The sequence below is a fragment of the Saimiri boliviensis genome, chromosome 19 (assembly GCF_048565385.1).
Source record: "Saimiri boliviensis isolate mSaiBol1 chromosome 19, mSaiBol1.pri, whole genome shotgun sequence".
Classification (NCBI taxonomy): domain Eukaryota; kingdom Metazoa; phylum Chordata; class Mammalia; order Primates; family Cebidae; genus Saimiri; species Saimiri boliviensis.
In genome coordinates, this window is record NC_133467.1 from 32,168,029 (window position 1) to 32,191,272 (window position 23,244).

Genomic DNA, 23,244 nt, shown 5'->3' on the forward strand with positions numbered 1-23,244 from the left:
GAGATGCCAGTAACCTTTTTGTGGCATTGCCCCCTTTCTGTAAATGACGTTTCTTTTTAGGAAAACGAAAGGATGGAGTGGGTAGAAATCTCCTGTGACCACAGAATTGTACTCCAAGGCTGCTTCCAGCAGCTTCTAATTTCACCTCTTATTTCACTGGGGGGAAGGAATAGAAGGAAGATGATATGGTTTGGCAGTGTCCCCACCCAAATCTCATCTTGAATTGTAGCTCCCATAATTCCCACCTATTGTGGGAGTGACCCAGTGGGAGATAATTGAATCAAAGGGGTGTTTTTCCCCTATACTGTTGTCATGATAGTGAATGAGTCTCACAAGATCTGATGGTTTTATAAGGGGTTCCCCCATTTGCTTGGCTCTCATTCTCTCATATTTGCTGCCAAGTATGATGTGCCTTTTGCCTTCTGTGAGGCCTCCCCAGCCATGTGGAACTATGAGTTTATTAAACCTATTTTTTTTTTTTTTTTTTTTTTTTTTGAGATGGAGTTTCGCTCTTGTTACCCAGGCTGGAGTGCAATGGCACGATCTCGGCTCACCGCAACCTCTGCCCCCTGGGTTCAGGCAATTCTCCTGCCTCAGCCTCCGGAGTAGCTGGGATTACAGGCACGCACCACCATGCCCAGCTAATTTTTTTTTGCACCTTTAGTAGAGACGGGGTTTCACCATGTTGACCAGGATGGTCTCGATCTCTTGACCTCGTGATCCACCCACCTCGGCTTCCGAAAGTGCTGGGATTACAGGCTTGAGCCACCGCGCCTGGCCTTATTTTTTTTTTTTAATTTAATTTAATTTTTTTTTTTTATAAATAACCCAGTCTCAGGTATGTCTTTATCAGCAGTGTGAAAATGGACTAATACAGGAGACAAGGCTGTGGTTTTGACTGAGAGTAGTAATAAAGCTGGCTCTAGTGTCCTTTAACAAAGTCTGAAGGAGGCATCAGGCCCTAAATGTTAGTGACCATCTTTAAAGTATGTCTTCTTTTCAGACAGGGCTTTAATTCTGAGATAACGAGAAGAACTCCACCGAGCATTCTGTCATATGTGTTCCTTGAAGGTCTGGCCTCCTTCTGGCAAGACAGGAGCCCAGGAGGGGAGGGGCCCCTGGTCCTGAGGAGCCTTCAGGCTTCCTTTGTCATCTTAAGGATTAAGATATCACTGCTCTTTCGTACCCTCTTAACCATACTTCCATTCTATTTACAGGGATGGGAATTGAAGTTTAGAAAGATTCATGTTTAAATTTCTGTGCTGAGACTTCCAAGATCCTGGGACAGGAGTGTGAGGACAGTATTTTAATTTTCTGGCCTCAGCATAATGGGATGAATGGGGTCCGCCGTCTGCTCCCACCCCACGAATGTTGACATGATGCTTTCTTCCCGGCACCTTACCTAGAACATCCTGCTGTTCTTCTCTTCCCTTTCATTTTTATCTTCCATTTTGGAGGGAATAAGCACTGTAAAGATTGTGATGGTGGTGTGAGACAAGGCTGGACTCCCACTTATGCATTTGGGCAGTACATGTGTGATGGACAGAGACCTTTAGCTATGCTGACCTGACTTCTTTGTGGCCCCATGGTATGAAAGAGATGGAGAAAGAGGGTTGGAGGAAGAGTGGAATATTTTCTTTTTCTGCACAATGGCTGCTGGATCACAGATCCAACTCAACGTAAATCTGAGAGTCTTAATTGTCCTCTGCTCCCACTCCCATATTCCAGTGGACATTAGAGATTATCAGTCATTGAGGACCTTGGAACCTGGTGCAGAGAATTCTTCTCTTCCCACATCTTGCTCTCCTGACAGTTTTTTCTTTTTCATTGTCAGGGTTACCCTCACATTCCTATGCAGTATCCCATCTCATCAGCTGCTCCTCAGTGTCCACCCTAGGTGGACTTCTTATCTTATCCATATTCTCCCTGGATAAACCCATTCATTCCCATTTCAAAAATTGCCATCTGTGTACTTCTAATTTCTACAGCTACATCTCTAACTGAGACCACTCTCCTGAATTCTAGATCCATGGATCTAGCTGCTTCCTGGATATCTCCACTTGAATTTCCCATAGGTATCTCTACCTCAAAAGTCCAAATATTGCTGGGTGTGGTGGCTCACACTTGAAATCCAAGTATTTTGGGAGGCCGAGGTGGGCCAATCACTTGAGGTCGGGGGTTTGAGACCAGCCTGACCAACATGGAGAAACCCCATCTCTACTGAAAATACAAAATTAGCTGGGCATGGTGGTTGATGCCTGTAATCCCAGCTGCTCAGGAGGCTAAGACAGGAGAATTGCTTGCTCGTAGGAGACAGAGGTTGTGGTGAGCTGAGATTGCACCGTTGCACTTCAGCCTGACTATCAAGAGCAAAACTCTTGTCTCAAAAAAAGTCCAAAAATTAAATTCATGGTACTTTTTTACATCCTGACCTGCTTCTCTTCCAGTGTTCCTTGTTTTGGTTGAAGCCACTGCTGTTCACCCCACTGTCTAAGCCAGAAATAATCAGGATCATCTTTGGCTCCATTACCTCTCACATGGAATCCATCACCAGGAAATGTCAATCTTGCTTCCCACGGATTTCTTAAATCTGTCCATTTCTCTTCATTAGCACAGCTTCCACCTGGCTCAGCCTACCAACACCTGTCTTTGTATTCCTGCTGTAGATTCCCAATCAATCTTCCTGCCAGTCTTACCCCTTTATAATCCATTACTCCCCTCTGTGAGCAGGGTGAGCTTTCTGAATTACATGTGAAATGATACCATTGCTTTACTTAAAGTCACATAAAAATTTTTGGGTACACATTCTGTAGTATGGGTTTGACGTTCTTTATCATGTGACTACTACTGTCTTTCTTTTTTGCTCTTCTATCAATATCCCATGAATGTTATACCCCAGCTCTATTAAACTTTTTTGTAATTAATTTGTTTACACACCTTTTCATTGCTAATTCTTCTGCCTGGAATATACTTTTGATCTTTATTTCCCAGAACCTTTCTACCAAGATTTGATCCAGCTGATTCCTACCAAATCTTCAGATTTTAAGCTTAAACTCTACTTCCTCTGGTAGCTCTTCCTTGACCCCTTTATTTGGTTAGAACCCACCAATGTGTGTTCTCATGGCATTCCATATTTCCCCTGTCATAGGATTTAATCACACCTTATTGTAACTACGTGCTTAATTTTTAGACTCCCCTGCTTCTCTAATAGCACATGAATGCATGGGTTGTGATATCTTAGTTATTACTCTAACCCCAGTGTCTAGCATGATGTCTGCATACAATATAACTTTGATAAATGGGTTTATAATAGTATGTAGATTTTTGTATAGATTCACATATTCGTGTGGAGTACTATTATCTCTCTGTCTATTTTCACCAAGTCCTGTGAAATAGTGGGAGCATGGAATACAGAATTTGGTGTCAGGCAGACAACTTTACTACTTCTAAAATACCTGGCAGTTTACTTAACCCTGCCAAACTCCATGTATAAGAATGGGAATAATGATACTTACCTGTCTAGGTGCTATCACTACCCCATTAAAAATCTGGAAACAGGCCAGGTGCGGTGGTTCATGCCTGTAATCCCAGCACTTTGGGAGGCCAAGGCGGGTGGATCACAAGATCAAGAGATCGAGACCAACCTGGTCAACATGGTGAAACCCCGTCTCTACTAAAAATACAAAAAATTAGCTGGGCATGGTGGTGCGTGCCTGTAATCCCAGTTACTCAGGAGGCTGAGGCAGGATAATTGCCTGAACCCAGGAGGCGGAGGTTGCGGTGAGCCGAGATCACGCCATTGCACTCCAGCCTGGGTAACAAGAGCGAAACTCCGTCTCAAAAAAAAATATAAATAAATAAATAAATCTGGAAACAGATGCATAAAGAGGCTAGAACATGTAGTGAGTGGCAGAGGCAAAATTAGAACCCAGGCAATATGATTGGAAATCCTTCTTCATCTCTATGTAGTACTATCCCCAAGGGTGCTACTTTGCAGGTAATTTTATATACTGTTCATCTGCTTTTTCTCCTCTCTCACAATTTGGAAATAACAAATAAGAAAGAAGGATACTGTGAGCTCTTCAAAGCAAGGGAAAGCCCCGTCATCCTGAGAACCTGGATGCCTCACAGCACAGAATAATGGATGGTAATTGTCAGTACACTTAGCCATCAAGAAGCTACAGACGAGTATATTTCAATTTTGTACTTAATAAGTAACTTATGGAAGTATGTCTTATGCCAAGAACTGTCCTAACATTGAGGTTACAGAAAGCAGTCCTTCTGTTGAGGGTTTAACTGTGTGGCAAGTGAGGAAGACTAGGAAATGGGCAATTTTGATACACGGCCAGGGCAGAGACAAGCTTAGAATGGTGTATATGCTTATGAAAGGAACATCTAGTCAGTTATTTAGGGAAGGATTTTTGGTGGAAGTGAGGTCCAGGATGAGACCAGGGTGACTAAACATTGGGAAGCATATGCTATCTTTCAAAAAGTTTAAAGATGAGAGATAGTGGCGATGTAGTAGAAAACACATACCTTTTGAAGTTGGTAGATGAATGTTGGTATCAATTCTAGTTTTGTCAATTACAACTGTGTGACTTGAAGCAAGTCAGGTAATGTTTCTACCATGATCCTAAAAAGATTAATTATAGAAGCAATGCATGTTTTATAACAACGAAACAGTAATAACAATGCATACTTCTTAATGTTACTATAAGCATCAAATAGGACATTATATTTTAGGAATCTTGTGAAGTGCCAACTACCATAATATTGAAGTTTTAAGTGAAATAACATACATAACTGTCATTTCACATGATGTTTGCTCTGTAGTAAACCCTCAATAAGTGGTACTTGTCTTCTGCTTTACGTCACATTGTTTTGTTGCTTTGGAATTCCTGTTTCCTTCAGAAATTAGTTTCTGAAAAGTGATATTCATCTAGTATCCACCCTCAGAGTCATCTCCTTGTTTCCTTCTCTCCTCTGTCGCTTTCCAGAGCTAGATTCTTCCCTTAACCAGGCTTTTTATTGCTGGTAGTTGGCATTTTCATGTCTGTTACGTCATTTAGTCACTGTCTTCATTGCAGAACAAATAGGAGTTGGGAAAGTAGGAGGTCAGAAACTTGAGGATTTGGTCTCCAGCAACAGAGGAAGCTGAGCTTTTGTTCTATTATAATTCAAAATGTAAAATTGTGGGATGATTTTCTAGCCTCATAATAAATTTGTTTGTCATGTTGCCAAAAGTATAATTAGAAGATGTCCTGATTCTTAATTGTATATGGCACATCACTCTCTATTTAAAAACTTGTTTCTCTTTAAATACATTTCAAAGGTTACATCCTAATATGAGTAAGAATGATTTTCTTGGTAACTCTACGCCCTTTTGTGAAAATCTTGACTGTTTCTGGTTCTGTGTTGCTAAGGGATTAATCAGTGCAAATAACTAAATTAACACTGGGGTGGAGAGAGGTCTTAAAACAACTGAGAAGCTGGCTCATAGAAAGTCCAGGGAAAGAGAAAGAACAGGCAGACCCAAGTGACTCTGGCATGGTGGACAAGCTTGTAACTCTATGTTTGTATTTAGGGGAGGGCCCACTGCAAAGGACATAGAAAAAGCATAGCAGGTGCTTTGATTTGAATGTTTGTGCCCCCCTGAAAATACACATTGAAACTTAAGCCCCAATGTGATATCATTAAGAAGTGGGACCTTTAGGAGGTGATTAAGTCCCAAAGGCAGAACCCTTATGTATTAGTGTGTTCTTGCATTGCTACAAAGAAACACCTGAGACTGAGTAATTTAGAAAGAAAAGAGGTTTAATTAGCTCATGGTATTATATACTTTGTATACTGTACAGGAAGCATAACACAGGCATCTGCTTCTGGATCGTAAGCCTCAGGAAGCTTACGATCATGGTAGGAGTCACAGGGGAGCAGGTGTCTCCCGTGGTGGGAGCAGGTGCAAAAGAGTGAGGTGGGTGGTGCCATACACTTTTAAAGAACCAGATATTGCAAGAACTCACTATGTCAAGGATAGTACCAAGAGGATGGTAATAAACTATTCATGAGAAATCCATCCCCATGACCCAGTCACCTCCCACCAGGCCCCACCTCCAACATTGGGGATTACATTTCAACATGAGATTTGGGTGGGACATTCAAATCATATCACCTTATAAATGAGTTAGTGACCTTATAAAAGAGCTCGGAGTAACTAGATAGGTCCATTTTTGCCCTTCCATCTCTTCTCATGTGAGAAGCAGTGTCCATCCCCTCTGGAAAATACAGCAACAAGGTGCCATCTTGGAAGTAGAGACTGAGCCCTCACGAAACACTAAACCTCTTAGAGCCTTGGTCATGGACTTCCCAGACACCAGGACTGTGAGCTCAAAATTTCTGTTGTTTCTACATTACCCACTCTTTGGTCTTTTGTCAAAGCAGCTTGAACAAACAAAGGTAGGCACGCTAAGAAGTCCAAGCATGGTGCTTGTACATAGTAGGTACTCAACCACTAAGTGAAGATTTATTGAACACCTACACTCCAAGTGCTGTTCCATGCCAGGGGAATCATAATGAGGAAAGCAGTTCCTGATCCCAGTATGCCTGTGGTCCAGTGATAGAAACAAGCAAGGAAAGCACAATGAAAAAAATGTTAGACTAATATAACTTCCCACAAATAACTTTAGGAACACTTAAGAGAGAACAACTAACTGCCTGGGTGGGAGTGAGGTCAATGCTGCAGGAAACAATGTGAAGTAGCATTTGTCACTAGGTCCCAGCCTGTACAAAATAAATGGGTAAGGGGATTAAAAAATACTTTCGATGAAAAGTGAGGCAGAATTAAAAACATTATATTCATGAAAAGGTTCTGATGGGTGCTGAGTGAGGACGTGAACTCAGTGCTTCTGACTCTGGGACTTCTATTCTATCCACCATATAATTCAACATACAATTGTCAAAGAAAAATTAGAAGCACATGTGTTAATTTTAAAAAACTGGACACATAGTTGAACCACTGTAGGTAACAGAACTAGAGACTGAGACATTTCGCCTTCAAGGTTTATGACTCATATTTTCTGCCAGCTCTCTGTGGGCCCTGCAGTGACATTTAACTTTTGACTGTACAAGTGGCCTATGGTATGTCTGCTGTTGCAGCATTTAGATGTAGAGAGAATACTGAAGAAACCTTTGTCTTTGATCCCTGAACTAATGAAGGAGTGGCTGTGTGGAGAAGTAGGGGAGCAATGGGCAGTGGGAGGTGGCCACTGCCACTGGAGTAGGGTAGAGCAGATTTGATCACCACCCACCTTCCATCATTATACTTTCCTGTCCAGAACAATCCTCTCTGTCTCACTCCTTCCCTTCTACACACAAAAAGATAGGTCTGAGGATGTACAAGTAGTTTCTAGTCCAGAGGGAATTGAGGAGGACAGGTTATAATTCAGAGTTGGTGGTACAGGTGGCCTTGATGGCAGTTGGAGGGGTTCTTTCATACTGTCAGGAGAGACATTCTCATTCTGGAGGGAAGCTGCCTCACTCTTTGTGAGATAACAATGTTGGGTATAGAGGTTTAGATCTGTAGTGGGCTGATCATGAGAGCACTGTCAAGCAAGACCTCACAGCATGTCCAAGACTCTTGGACCCAACCTTTGACCCCCAAAAAGCTTCTGTGGGAAGCCTTGTTTCTATGATGTAGAAATTGCAAAGACACAAGACAGAAATACAAAGAACTGGTCAGACCTTGAAAGAACTATGGTCTTTCCAACCTAGAATTCAGAAGTCTGTAAAGATATTCTTTAGCCTAGATGAGCTCCTTGGGATGTCATTGATCTCTTCTCAGTGGAGGGAAAAGAAAAACATCACTCTCTTGAAAAAAAGAAAAAATGGCATTAGGGGATGAGCAGAGAAGTGTTGTGGACAAAAAATGTTTTAGTAGAAGGAGGCACTCAACAAAGGTCTTAAACCCTTCCTACCATCACCCATCACCCAAGATAACCATATAGAAGGTATGTATAGGCATGAAACCAGAAAAGCTCCCAGAAAGCTCTGGAAAAAAGAATATTTTTCTCAAAGAAGTCTGGTAAGGAAAAAAAAATTTTTCCTGTTAGCCTTTTTTGGTGAATGGAGTGATTTAACAATATACTTCTGAACTACTCCTCACTGCTGGCACTGTTGGTTTTGTTCTATTTTTGTTTCTTTATGCTTCCAGGAGATGCCATGGTGTGTGCAAATGAAGAATGGTTTTATGGTTCTCATTCCAAACAGGGCACAGATCTTGACCAACTCAATTTTTCTTCATAATGATTAGAGAGACATTGATCCCATGGAGAGAACCAGCAACCAGTGAGAATTGAATTAGGGCATTTAGATTAGAAAGGTGGGAGTTACATATGACCTGTGGCCATGGCCAGCATCTGAAGACTATACTGGATAAAAGCACAGGCTTTAGCATAAATTGAATAATAAAGACTAAGTTTTCAAGGACTAAACCAATGTTTCCCAACTTTCTCTTTTTTTTTTAATTTAATATACACATCTCACTTTTCCTTTACAATTCTGATACTGTTTTCTTTCAGGGGAATTCATAATTATTGACTATCCTTACCTTGCCGAGATGATTTTGTAGTGTTGTTTTCTGTGAATTGCATTACAAAAATGATACACATTGCTTTTTATTTTTTAAACACAACATAATCACATGTAATATGCTTTTAAGAAGTCAATTTCTTTATCCTAGAAATTTGAATAGTCATTCCTAAAAATCATGCCTATTCTCCTTGACCTCTCGCATGCCTAGTTGAAAATGCCTAGACAAAACTTTAAAATCTATGGAAACAAAGACTAAGATTTTGTAATAAAAATACTAAAGCAAGAAACACATATCCCATTGCAGAATAGACTGCACTGGACAGAGTCATAAGGTTGTTTAATGGAGGTGAGGACACACACTTCTAAGAATATATAAAGAGGATCAGTGAATTAAGAAATGTTTCTGCCCACGGCCCTGCATAGGGCTTCCTTGACCTCCTTGCTCCTTAGGCTGTAAACAACAGGGTTCAGCAGGGGAGTGATGATGGTGTAGGTCACTGAGAGAACGAGGTCTTGTTCTATAGAGTTTTCTGATGGGCTGGAGGCAGGCAGTGGAGGCACAGCCATAGTGGACAATGACCACAGTGAGATAGGAGGCACGGGTGGCAAAGGTCTTCTTCTGGCCCTCGGCTGAGGCAATCTTGAGGATAATGAAGATGATGAGGACATAGTAGATCAAGACCAGACCCATGGGGACCAGGATGACAAATAAACTGATAACAAAATTGATTATCTCATTGATAGTGGTATCAATACAGGAGAGTTTCATGACAGGGAGGATGTCACAGAAGAAATGACCAACCACCCTGTGACAAAAAGGTAAGGTAAATATGGATGTTACCTGGACAGCTGCCATGGCCAGGCCAATGTCATAGGCTCCACACACCAGCTGGACACACACCTTCTTGCACATGATGACCATGTATCTCAGGGGATTGCAGATGGCCACAGAGTGGTCATAGCCCATCACTGTGAGCAAGAAGCAATTGTTGATGGCCAAGGTAACAAAGAACATTTGGTAGTACAATCTGCTAGGGAGATTTGCTGGGTCTGGGCTACGAGGCTGGAGAGCATCTGTGGAATGATGACCAGTGTGTACACTGTCTCTGAGCTAGCTAGCATACTCAGGAAGAAGTACGTGGGGGTGTGAAGGTGACGGTCAATGCGGATGATAGTCACGATGATGGCATTGCCAACCAGGGTTAATGTGTACAGGATGAGAAAAACCACAAAGAGAGTGATTTAATGTTTGTGGAATCTGGAGAACCCCAGAAAAACAAACTCTGTCACCTCTGTGAGGTTTTTTTCTCTGCATTCTTTAATTGCAATGTCTGAAAGCAATACAGGAAGTCAACATGAAGAAATTCTATTGAGAAATGACTATAGAAAACACTAAGAAAAAAAGTCAATTTCTCTGCTTTATAATCAGGAGCATTCTAGCTCATGTTAGATAGCGGCTTTACCGTCTTCTCCCTTTTCTGTTTTTGCCATCATCTTAATCTTCTGTTAAGCCTCTGGCCGAGGAATTACCAATATGTGACACCACAGCTCGTATCTTTTCAAAGTGCCATCATAAATGTGCAGTTTTGTAGGGCATGGAGGGAGGCTTTTTTCTTTACAATATGTATGACACAGGGGTGCCATCCCATGCCATCCTGGGAAAGTTCACATAGCTAAGACAATAAAATGGGGGTGAGAGAGCTGGACTCACTGAATTAGAACCATTGGTGGATAGCTTCCGGTGATCGTGTAGGGGAGCAGAAGGTCAGCTCTCATTGACCTTTAGGAACACTTCAGTAAGAGTGAAGATGAGATATTCCAGGTCCAGCCTAGAGGGTCGAGGGGAGGACCTGGAACCGTTGGCAAAATTGATTTGTTGTGAAAGTATTAACAGGGGCTTAAGGTTGGGAGTCACGTAAACTAGAGAGAGAACTGGAAGTTGTTGGAGAAAGAGAGAAGAGAACCGGCAACAAAACAGAAAGTTGGACCTTGAATTTAAAAAAAAAAAAAAATAGCTGCTTTCTTTTTGGCAGAGGGAATTCTAAGAATAAAGAGGTGTACTATTTGATTTAAAACTGTTTGCTAAGCTATATTGGAATGTAAACTCCCTTGGGAGCCTTAAGCCTTTGTTTAAAGCTTTTATATGTATAATTTTCAGTTAGTAGTATTTAGGAAAGAAAGAGAAGTGGATGATGGCACAGTGCAGAAAAAGGTATCGTGCAAAGAATAAAGTCCTGGGCGAGAAAGAAAATCCTCTGGCTTATAATGACTGGAAGAGATGTAAGGCCTTTCTTGCCCTCCATGTCCCTTACAAGCACACACAGTATTTGCTAGAAATTTGGTAAGTGGGTCTGGGATTTCCACCATATATCAAATTATGGTTTTAACCATTTTGCTTAAATAACAAGTAACACTAACACTGCCGAAACAAGTGCCTAAGTTCTGGCATACTTAGAGAACTGCCACTGGGAATCTAGGAACCACTGCGAGTGTTTTAGAAAAGAGTCCGTCATGGAAAATGAGGCAAATGTTTCAAGTATAAATGAACGTGTCACTAAAATTAGAGAAATGTGCCTTAAAAGACCACTGAGATACCAGTTGGATAGGCAAAGCTTAGAGAGAGCAACAGTGCAACTCTAGGCAGCTTATTAGAAAGGATGGGATGGAGCTGTGGTTATGTAAATTTAAATTAACTAAGATAAAAGAGAATTAAAAATTCAGTTAAGTCAGTCACACTAGCCACATTTCAAATGATAAAAAGCTACATGTGACTAGTGCTTACCATATTGGACAGCTCAGTTATCAGACATTTTCTTTTGTTGGTGAAAGGTATGCTGAACTGTGCTGTTACGGTGCCCTACCATGGGCAAATGTGTGAAATGCATTAAATAACAACAACAAAATGGCCTATTTATAGAACAATACTATGATATGCTGCCATATGGTTAGGAATATTCTGTGTGTGTGTGTGTGTGTGTGTGTGTGTGTGTGTGTGTGTGTGGTGTGTATGTGGTGTGTATTTTAATAAATACTTGCATACGTGGGGGAAAAAGCCTAAAAGAATATGAACTTGATATTATCATAAATTAACTGTAATATTGTGCTGGGGGATGAGATTATAGGGAAATTTGACTTTTATTATTTTTACAGTGATGATAATGGCTCATTTTAAAATATTTTAAGCATAAAATTATAAATAATTTAGAGATATCAAGGAGGATGACAACTGAAAATGTATATTCAATTGAACAAGAAGGAGGCTACCAATGACTTTATTGGCCACAGTTCTAGTAGGGTCTTGGGCTTGAAAGCCTGATTATGTGGAGTCAACAAAGAAGAATTTTGTTAATGTGTTAGATGAGAGCAGCAGATCTCATGTGCCTTTTCCCTTTCCTGATGAGCCTATTGCAATGAGTGACAAAATACAGTTCAGGCTGTGTGGAGGCAGGAAAACCATAGGCATATTTGGAGAAGGAAAGGAGGGAAATCACGAAACTGAATTATATCAGGAGGAGGATAAATCTTCTGGTATCTTTAATTTAGGAGCTGAAAAATGCTGCTTTCACCCCAGATCAGCCATCAATTTGTTGTAAATATGTTTCATGTAAGTATACATTTACTTTCTTGGAATAAGTTGTGAAGGCATAGATAAGATGGCTATGGACTCACCAGATGCAGGGAAAGTGGGCCAGGTACATGAGCCCAGGAAAAAAGAGTTTATTGCCTATGATATACATTTGAATTGCATTGAAGGGACAACAAAATAATATTTTAAGACAAGATATTCATAAAATTTGGGGAAACAAATGCAAAAAAGAAAGGTCAGAGTAAGATGTGGGAGCACGAATAGCCCCTTGAAACCCATGTTCTTTCCATATTGTTTAGTATTTATTTGGAGGAAAGGTGTGTGGTGTGTGAGAGAAAGGTAAAGCCTTGCTATAAGGGAAGCTATCATTTCTCCTGTCAGTGGAGCTCAGCTACAAGGGAACTCCCAACACTAGGCTTAGCACAAACAAACAAACAAACAAACAGAGGAGCCCTGTTTTGGGCCTTGTCCTGTATAAAGTGTTCTTAGCAGTTGTTGACACCTCCTAGAGTAGGTGCCATTGCTTGCCCCAATTTTTCCAAGTGTTCTTCCCACCCACATCCCTCTCCCTGAAAGGAGTTCTACTATGTGTTTCACCTATCCAGGGATGTTTTAGAGTCCCTTAGAGATTAAGAGCAATTGCCTGGTTGTCTCATTTTTTAACCTGTCACTTTCTGAGGTGCGGAAGCAGTCTAAAATTATTACTGTGAGAAATTATGGCTCACATGTCAAATGCACAGCTGTTACTGTCCCTGGAAGTGAGGAAGGCCGTGCTGAGAGAAATAAGGAAGTCTGAGATGCAGGAGGAAATCACGTTGTTAGTTCTTCTTGGTCTTCTTAGAGTCTGACACACACGAAGTCAGACAGCAGTGAGCACCAGTGTTTAGCTTGGGAAGGGAGAAGAGGTCCCAGGGGGTACCATGGATCCGAAGAAATGTGTGGAATGGGTGGATGGCTCTCATCTGCGGAGGTTTGCCAGAGTGAGTGTTCAGTGGCTAGAATGTGTCTCAGTGAATTAAGGGCTATGTTAGCACCATATGGCTACCTCTCTCTCTCTTTTTCTACTGGCTGTTTTTTTTTTTTTTTTTTTTTTTGAGTCTCCACCCAGCCAGAAGCGAGTGTAGCTGAGCACAATAGCAGCAGCCCTTCTACCATCCAAATCTGGGCCTTCTCTGGCTGAACCCTAAGGGTGTTTCTATGGAGGGAACACGCTGGTGGATAATCTCAAAAGCACAGTATAGAACAGAAAGAAGCTTTCAAAATGATTTATACATTCCAGAAGGATAAAAACCCTGTGGGAGAGTAAAAATACCGAAATGTGCTCATGCATCAAAATCTTAGTCATGAAGTCAATATTCCTACCAGAGGAAACGAAAAATAAAGTGGAGGGGAAAACACAATTTGAGACTGCAAAGGAAATACCATTTGCAAGGAAAAGAAATTATTACGGCAACCATGGATGTCCCAGAGTATTTTAATCTTTATAAGCAAAATTTGTGGCTGGAAACAGAATCTGTGTTAAAAAAATTAAAATATGCAAGATAGGCAAAACCTTTATAATTATATTTTGTGTGTAAATGTGCAGTTAAAAAAAATAGTGACATTACCTTTTTGCTAGAGTTTTCATCCCCTCCCTTCCTTTCCATTATTTTCCTTCTCTTTCCTTTCTCTTTTAAACAAAATGTATCTAAGGAGCCAGGGATAAAGGAATCAACATCTTAAGAAACTGATGATTATGAGAGTTAGTTGAATAAATAAGAGAATAATGACTTTTCTTTTGTATAGAAGCCTCCTCAGACCCAAAATTGTCCATCCACCTTCTTAAGGCTGTGGAATCTGTCTGCGCTCCATTTTAGAGTAATTGTGACTTATTTACAAAAGATCAGTACTCACTACAATTCTAGGAAATCTGATTATTATTTGTTTGGAAAAATAAATGACAGACTCTAGGTGTCTTTAAAATTGTAGCCTTATTTGGTTCTCAGCCTTATTAAATTATTGAGTCACTTACACTTCACTGGACTCTGGCTGAGGTACAGGGTGACATTCACACTGAGTCCCTTTGGCCCTGTTGGCTTTGGCTCAGAAGAGTTGCCCTCTTAAACTCTGTGATTAGGAAGAGACTCTCAGAGGAGAAGTTCTGCTGTCTAGCTCTAGTCTCCTGCGTCAATTTGTCAAGAGACTTACCATGTCTCCCATGGGTCTGCACAGAGTAAGAATCCAGAAATGAGCCAAGGAATCTCATTACAAGCAGATCACACTAGGAATATTGAGCAAGCTTTGGTCTCACATGGCCTGCTAGTTATTTTTCTTCAGGGAAAAAATAGCTCAACTCAGTTGAAGACATGTTGTCACATGGCACCATCTTTTGTTCTTTTGAATCCCTGTTAGTGTTTGGTCCTTGGTTAGGTACTATCAGTGAGAACGCACTCATATTAAAGTCAGACATGGTGTCTCACTTTGTATATAGATAGAGCTTACTTTATTTCTTCAGCTAGGACAGACCATGCATTGGTTTGGTTAGGGAAGACTTAGTTTTGGGGCAGGAACTGAAAATGAAGCATGAGTGCTCATTTTGATTTGTCATAGTATACAAGAAGTTAGGGTAGATGGTAAAATTTTAGATCATCCTCCTCCTCATCCTCATAGCTAACAATCACTGAGCAATTGCACTATGCCAGAACAGGGACTGAGTAGGTGCTTTGTATGCATCGTCACACTGAATCCTCACAGGAACCCTATAAGGCTACTGAGAGAAGCTGCTACAACAGCTGGAGCTCTAGATGAAGTGCTTGGTCTTTGTCTTTGGTGTCTAACCTCAGGCACAGCTGTGTGAACCTCTAATAGATTACAGGCTTCAGTGAAATGTGTCAATGACATTAGATTAGCTTTGCTTCTGGATCCTGTGGTTGTATGTGACATGATACAAATGCCTTTACCAGTGCCCAAACTGGATGGTGGTCCCTCGAGGTATCTTCCATGTTAAACTCAGAAAAGTGGACACAGCCAGACAAAAAAGAGATAGAAAATTCTGGAATACAAATTGCATTTAATTTATATGTTAATCAGCTATTTAGTCTTGACAAGATGAAGATTAAAGACAACTCAGGTCATGTTTCACTTTTTCTTCTGCCAGTTGAATGGTCTTGAACACCTATTCTTTCTAAACAATAGAAAGCCTCATGAATACCTAAAAAGTCTCCACATTGCATTCCAAATGTCACTACACATTGATCTTCTCTAGTGCAGATAAAATATATATTTTTAAAATTTCTACTCCAAATGAAGTCTTAGCTAAGGCATATCCCAAACTAAGAGACCTCATTGCTTTAATCTCGGAGCTCCACCCAGAGTCTCCCACACAAAACTCACAGAAAACTACCTGCAAGCCTTCTCATCCAGAAAAATTATTTATGAACTTCTGGTAAAACCAGTCCTGAAGCCATATGGCTAAATGCTCTTACCTGTTTTTCTGTAGCCAAAAATAAGAATCATAACTTTACTTGCATAAGGTAGAGACTCAAAAATGGCTTTTCTTATTTGAGACGACTCCTGGCTTTAGCAATTCATTGTACATGTTGTATACTACTTGTTCCCTAGTATCTATTAGCCTTAGTGACAAGGATGGGAAAGGCGGTGATTATCCAGGTAATTATTGAATCACTACACAACTATGTTTCTGGGTTATTGTGCCTCCAAATCCTTCCATTTTCTTTATAGATTATGAGTTATTCAAGTAGTTTCCTGTGTGACTTTTGCTGCTTACTTTGTTGTGACAACAACTGTATCTGAGAAAAATGCTGAGATGAAGTTACCAGAAATTCCAACTGTGTTAGTCTGTTTTCATGCTCCTGTAAAGAACTGCCCAAGACTGGGTAATTTATAAAGGAAAGAGATATAATTGACTCACAGCTCCACAGGGCTGGGGAGGCCTCAGGAAACTTACAATTATGGCAGAAAGGGAAGCAAACGTGTCCTTCTTCACATGGGGGCAGGAAGGAGAATTGTGGTGCAAAGGGGGAAAAGTTCCTTATAAAACCAACAGATCTCGTGAGAACTCACTCACTATCATAAGAACAGCATGAGGGTAATTGCCTCCCACTGAGTCCCTCTTACAATGCTTGGGGATTATGGGAACTACAATTCAAGATGAGATTTGGGTCAGAACACAGCCAAACCATATCACCACCTCTATTATAAATGATGTTAAAATGGACTCTCTTCAGTTTTGAATGGACCATCAATAGGATGGATATTAACAAAAATAATATACACAGATTCACTCAAATAAAGAATTTATGAAGGAAATGATTAAGAACCAGCTCTACAACTCTTGTAACTTTTAGCCAGAACAAGGTGTACAGAGAAAACAAAATGTGGAGATAGGAAGAAACTTCTCCAAAGAACTTCTTTGCAGAGAGCTGCTGTTTTGCTGTTGTTGCTGCTTTGAGGGATTATTAGGTTATGTTATTTGTATCTTTAGAAGAAGATTATTATTATTTTTACTTCCTTATCCAACCTGAAGCCCAGTGTGGGGACATCTGTGAAATCACTGAGGAAGCTTGAAATATACCTCTTGCTATTGGGAGACTCAAAGGCCTTGAAAAAGCTGCAACCACTGTAGAAATAGGAAAGTGTTGTCTACATTAAGACTGTCTCAGACTTCTAGAGTTTATAAAGAGATATATAAATGTTTGTTTTGGATGAAGTGCAGACAACAGAGAAGAAAGAGCTGACATGTAGTCATTTTGGATTCTGTTCAAAAGAGCCATCTTAAGAGGCAGAGAGTTAACAAGAACAAGAAACCAGTCACGAACACTATTCTGAGATCTATGTAAGTAGTTGCAAATGATTACCAAGAATAAATGATACCTTTAACTTAGGGGAAAGTGAAAGGGGGACTATGATGTCAACCTGCGATAGAAGAAAGCCTAAACATGTGAGGGGTGGATTACAATACAGGCTAGTTATTGTTAGGAGAAACCTACATGTAGTTGACACAGACTTAATAGAATATAAGTTCTAAAAAAGCAAGCACCATGATTGTTTTACTCAATATTATATTTTCAGTACCTGGCATTGCCTGGCATATTTTTGAGAAATTGCCTAATAAATAGCTGAATGAATGGATTATATCATTTGGAAATACACTGGTTTCATTTCTAAAACTTGTTTTATGCTCCTTGGCAAATAGATTGTTAAACTAAAACACAATGTTAGTGAATATGATAGAAATATCTGTTATGCCAGAATAGATAGATCTTTCTAGTACTTACAGTACAAGTTTATGGAAAGGTGGTTAATATTGAGAAAACATATTAGCTCATTAGCTGTCAATCAGAAATTAATAATTTTTTATATTGCTAAAATCCCTGTCTACCTAACCAACTCAATGTTCTACATAAGTTCTACTTGTCTTAGTCCATTTTGTGTTGCTATAAGGGAATACCCGAGACTCAGTGATTTATAAAGAAAAGGTTTATTTAGCTTATTGCTCTGCAGGCTGAGAAGTTCAAGAGCATGCCTCTGGCTTCTTGTGAGGGCTTTTGTGTTGTGTCAAAACATGGTGGAGAAAGTCAAAGGGGAAGAGAATATGTGCAAAGAGAACAAAACCTAAGGAACATCTGGCTTTATAACAACTAAATCCGACAGCTGGGTGGGGTGGATCATGCCTGTAATCCCAGCACTTTGGGAGGCCGAGGTGTGTGGATCATGAGATCAGGAGTTCAAGACCAGCCTGGCCAAGATAGTGAAACTCCCTCTTACTAAAAATATAAAAATTAGCTGGGCATGGTGGTGGGCGCTTGTAATACCAGCTACTTAGAAGGCTAAGGCAGAGAATTGCTGGAATCCAGGAGGCAGAGGTTGCAGTGAGCCAAGATTATGCCACTGTACTCCAGCCTGGATGACAGAGTATCTAAAAAACAACAACAACAAAAAAAAACAAAAAAACCAAAAAACTGGCAAGACCTAATCTGATCCCACAAGAGTTCATGCAGTCTCCTAAGAGTGAGAACTCATTAATTACCGTGAGAACAGCACCAAACCATTCATGAGGGACCCATTCCCATAGCCCAGTCACCTCTAACTAGGCCCCAACTTCCAACAACACCATATTGGGAATAAAATTTCAAGATGAGGTTTGGTGGAGGCAAACCAACTATATCCAAACCATTATACCACCTCATCAGAAATGAGGTGGAAATGTTCTTATAAAGCCCCTGCTGCTCCATTTAAGTACTTCAGCAAATCTTCCCGGGTTCTATCTGCTCCTCCCTGCTTTCAACCTATTGCCCCATTAGAGAGTTTCCAGAAGTAGGATAGCTATTTCTTCGTATCTGGTGACTGCCTCCATCCACTCTGGGCAAACAGCCTCAGGAGTTTGAAATGATCACATTGGTTACCATCCTGAAGCTGTTCTGGATGCTTTCTTTCTGATTTCACTGACTTCATGCCCTGCTTATTATCAGTGAGAAAAACCTGTCTTACTTCCCATATGTACCCCAAACTCCCTCTGGGATCCTTGCTTCTCTGGGAATGCAACTCAAATCTGTTTATGATGGGCCAGGCACTGTGTTGCATGCTTTTCATAATCATGAAAATAACTACTAGTAATAACATCTGACAATTATTTTGCAGTGTGATAGGATGCCACTTGCTCTACTAAGAGTTAAGTCCATTTCAGAGAGTATTCTGTATGTACTCTCTGTGTATATTTCAGAGAGAGTAAGTGGAACCAAGTTGTGGAGGGCAATATCATATTTAGAGATTTTTTTTTTTAAACGGAGTTTTGCTTTTGTTGCCCAGACTGGAGTGCTATCTCGGCTCACTGCAACCTCTGCCTAGCAGATTCGAGTGATTCTCCTGCCTCAGACTCCTGAGTAGCTGGGATTACAGGCGTGCGCCACCATGCCTGGCTAATTTTTTTCTGTTTTTAGTAGAGACAGGGTTTCATCTTGTTGGTCAGGCTGGTCTCAAACTCCTGACCTCATATGATCTGCCTGCCTCAACCTTCCAAAGTTCTGGGATTACAGGCATGAGCCACTGCACCTGGACATATTTACAGGTTTAAATTTTATCCTGTAAGAAGTGTTAATCCATGGAATTTTTTTTTTTTTTTTTGAGACAGAGTCTTGCTCTGCAGCCAGGCTGGAGCACAGTGGCACAATCTCAGCTCACTGCAATCTCCGCCTCCCAGATTCAAGCTGTGAAAGAATTTTAGGCAGCATATTCATATGAGCAATATTCAGAGTATAATATTTTTGATGACATCAGGATAATATTACAAAAATCAAGCATTGTGCAGTCCCCCTGGGGTTTTTGAGACGTAAAGTCATGTTTGCCTTCACACAAAATGATCCCAGTCTCATACTTTTTTGGTTTCATTCTGACTTCTTCTAGTTTTATTCTTCCTGTCTCATTACTCGCTATCAGCTTCTCAACTATTGCTTACTTATCTCATTATTAACTCTCCCAGACACAACCTCAGACCTCTTTTTGATCAGTTTGTAACTGGAAAAATAAAAGGATTGTGATTGCAATACCACACATATTTTGAATCATTATTAAAATGATTGTCAGTAGCTTTTAAGTGTTGCCACTGCCCCGCTCACTGAATGCTCTGGTTTTGTGACATATCCTTCTAGTTACTTAACGGTTTTTCTCCCCATACTTGGCAACTTGATTTTTCAGGGTAATGAAACACCGGTTACCAAATAAGTAGATATAAGATAAAGACATGGGACTATGATGAGCACTAAACAAATGCAGATAGCGTAATACAATATATAGTTTTAATCAGGCAGACATATAGATAGGAAATTCAAAGAAGAAAGAGCTGCAGGTGTAAGATCTAGTATCCAGTTGCTTTGAGCAGGTCTCATAGATGATCATTACATTTTCAAGTGCTCTTGTTGAGTCAACACCTCAGACCCACACCAGCGGTTTGATGATAACATATCCTTTGATTTCATAGTTCAGAGCCCGCCAGTCCAGGATATTAGCAGGGAGTGGGGTACCATGATAGGCAGACAGGATTTCTTTTGGGGGCAGCACAGAGTCCCACATGTACAAATCTCCAATCTCTCCCACAAAGGACTGGCTCTTATCAAAATTGCCCCCATAGGAATCCTGCTCCTGTCCCAGGACAATCTTGGGGTTAGCTTCCACAGAGTAACCCCGTCGCAGACCCTTTTTCACCAAAGGTATCCCATTGATCCACAATTCAGCAATACCTGATGAGGACTCCCAGCTTGCACAGATGTGCACTGGGGCTGGGAACTTTTCGGTAGATTTGAATACAACTTCGTGTCTTCCAATGTTTAGACTATACAGACTATTCTCTCCAGTTTTTTCTTTATAAAGTAGTAGTTCATTATCCTTACCCTGGGCATTATAGGAGAATAGGGTGTGGGAACGGGAGAGATCACTATAGGCTCTAAAACACAAGGTAAAGTTCTGTAGCGGCGTCTCCAGCGATGGGATCAAGTTCACGTGATCAGTAGCAGATTCTCTGGGAAATACAAACGCCATCCTACTGAGATCTGTGGGATAAAGAAAGAAAGGTAATGACCTTCAGCATAAATGCAGGGAAACGCCATCTCGGCTTCAACTGATATTCTCAGTTTATGATTCTTGACCACCCCTTGACCTCCTTACCTGTTTGAGCAAAGGCTTCCAGGAGGCTGGTGAGGACAACAACCCAAAGCAGCAGCTTGTTCATGTTCCTGATCTAGGGTTGTTATAGCAGGAGCAGTGACCAGGATGAGGGTAGCAGACAACACAGTGGCTGTCCACCTAGTGTCTGAGATTCTTACCCTTAGACCTCAGGCTATTCAGGGTTTATATGCACCTTGGATGAGGACAGGGGAGGAAGAGCACCAGTAATGTGTGAGTAATTTTCCAGGCCTTCCTCCCTGGCGCTTATGCTGAGGGAGTGGTGAAGGCTGAGCTGGAAAATCAATGGGAGTTATTTATTAGAGACAAGTGACGGTTAGAGCTTCAAATCCTGTTACCCGGATTTTATTGCTGGGAAGAGAGTCACTGCAGAGCAGCAGGGTTATGGATGAGATGAGATGAGATGGGCTGGCCATGTGAGCAGAGCCTCTCTCTGCTCTCTGGGCCCCTCTTTCTGATGACTCTGTGCTCTGACAGAAGCTCCTGAGCCATGTGAAGTATCTCCCTAAGCTCAGCCCTTTTATGGGCTATGGGAACAAGGCCTTTCTTTTATACTTCTCAAGTTGTCTTCTATTTATAGGATATTCTAGGATTCTGCTTTCTGCTGAAGACCCTAAAAAGTGCCCTCACCTTTGATTAATTCAACATCAAGTAATACATCCGGGCATTGCTAAGGGGAAAGAGGGACTTGGAGTATAAACTTTCTGTGCCCATGAAGCTTAGTATTTTTCTGCTACTTCTACTCAGCGCATTTTTTCTTTCGCATTATCTTGGCACTTCCTTATCCTAGATCTTTCCATTTCTCATTATGACTTATTTTTCCGGTTACATTATACTGCCTGCAGAGATGTCAGTATCTCCCCAAGTTTATCTCTCTTCTTCTTTGAGTCCTTGGTCATTGAGTGTATATCTAATCCATCTTTGGTAATGACCCCATTAGTATATTACTCACACTTATTCAGTTCTCAGGTACTACACTAGGTTCTGGGGATTCAGTGGTCACTGACTCTTGCACAACCGCAGAGATATCTCCATCTTCATTCTCTCTGCTTCACTCTTCACTCTCTCTATGCTTTATTAACCACCACTCAAACCTTCTCTGGCTCTGAGATATCAAGATGATATTCCTCTTTATAGCCACATTATTTCTTTCTCTCTCATCCCTAAATTGTATGGCATTTTGTTTCTCATCCTATTGTTTAGCCTCTTGTTCATTTTCTCTTCTCTTAGCTCACTCCAGACCTAATCAGCCTTTTCAATGGCACAGTCACTGCCACCAAGGATACACTTTCTCTATCATTGTTCAAAGTATCCTTCCTATTCTTATCCCTGGGAAGTTTCCATCCTCTACTTTTTTTGAAAAATCTAAATGGAATCCCAGGTTGTGAAACCTTATCTGGCTTGTTGCACAATAAGTGTAAGTGATAAAGTTGGGATTATACATCTATTGATTCCTGAATTAAATACAGATCATTTGCTTGGAAGCCAATGCCATTTGCAATCTGGCTCTAACCTGGCTATAATCTTAGAATCTGATCCTATTCTCCAGTCAGACACCTGTAATGATTATTCTTTATACATTCCTGGCTTTTATGATTTCATTACTTCTATTACTCACCTTCATTCTGTCTGCTTTTTAGGGAATGGTTATACTAAAAGCCCAGGCTTCACTACTGTGTCATTTCTGTCTATGTAATAGAACTAAACTTGTACCTCTTGCATTTATACAAAAATATAAAAAATAAACACAATCCGCTTCATGAAGACTTTTCTAATACCCTAACTACACATTATTTCCCCTTTTTTTTGCACTTCCCATAGGGTTAAGATCAAAGACTTTGGGATAGAATTTCAGTGTTGCCATTTACTAGTTGCTGACGATTCTGCAAGTCACTAAACCTCTCTGAACCTTAGTTTCCTTCTCTGCAAAACAAAGATAAAACTATCTACCCCACAGTGTTTCTCTAAAGATAAATGAGATACTATAATATAAAGTACATGGAACAGTATCTGGATGGTTATTATTACCATCATTTTAGAGGCTTTATGACAGTTACTACTATCTATATCATATTATGGATATTATTGTATTTATCTCTGATCCCTTCTAGATTGAATCTGGAACTTACTCATATTTAGATCATTCATTTTATCTAACCATTTTTCTTACACATGAAAGGAAACTGTTACTTATTGTGGAATCAAATGACTCAACTAGGGTGAGGATTTCTTTTTATATAAGAAAGAGTTTATCAGCAACAAAAAGTAGAATACAATTGAATAATATGATCAGGTAATGCTGGAGGTAGGAACAGGAAGGTGACCTTTCTTGAGAACCCAGGGACTGCACAATTCCCTAACATTTCCAGATGTTAATTAATAAGTTCCATAAAACT

The 23,244-nt window shown here is 40.4% G+C and overlaps 2 protein-coding genes and 1 pseudogene across 2 annotated transcripts in view; 1 reads left to right on the top strand and 2 right to left on the bottom strand.

Moving 5' to 3' along the window:
* LOC101052833 (olfactory receptor 10J3-like) overlaps window positions 1-23,244 on the top strand; it is a 267,018-nt gene that overhangs the window by 62,006 nt on the left and 181,768 nt on the right. The gene's annotated exons all lie outside the window — the stretch shown is intronic.
* Window positions 8,977-10,077, bottom strand: LOC101046564 (putative olfactory receptor 10J6; annotated as a pseudogene).
* LOC101053471 (serum amyloid P-component) lies at window positions 19,944-21,082 on the bottom strand. The gene is made up of 2 exons (XM_003937909.3): window positions 20,831-21,082; window positions 19,944-20,715 (listed from the first exon to the last, which is right to left on the bottom strand). Exons 1-2 carry the CDS (start codon window positions 20,892-20,894, stop codon window positions 20,099-20,101), a joined length of 681 nt encoding a protein of 226 aa, XP_003937958.1. The 5' UTR covers window positions 20,895-21,082; the 3' UTR covers window positions 19,944-20,098.

Coding starts and splice junctions, on each gene's coding strand:
- LOC101053471 (XM_003937909.3), bottom strand. CDS start 20,894: ATGAACAAGCTGCTGCTTTGGGTTGTTGTCCTCACCAGCCTCCTGGAA. Junction 20,716..20,830: donor GGAAGCCTTTGCTCAAACAG/GTAAGGAGGTCA, acceptor TTTATCCCACAG/ATCTCAGTAGGATGGCGTTT.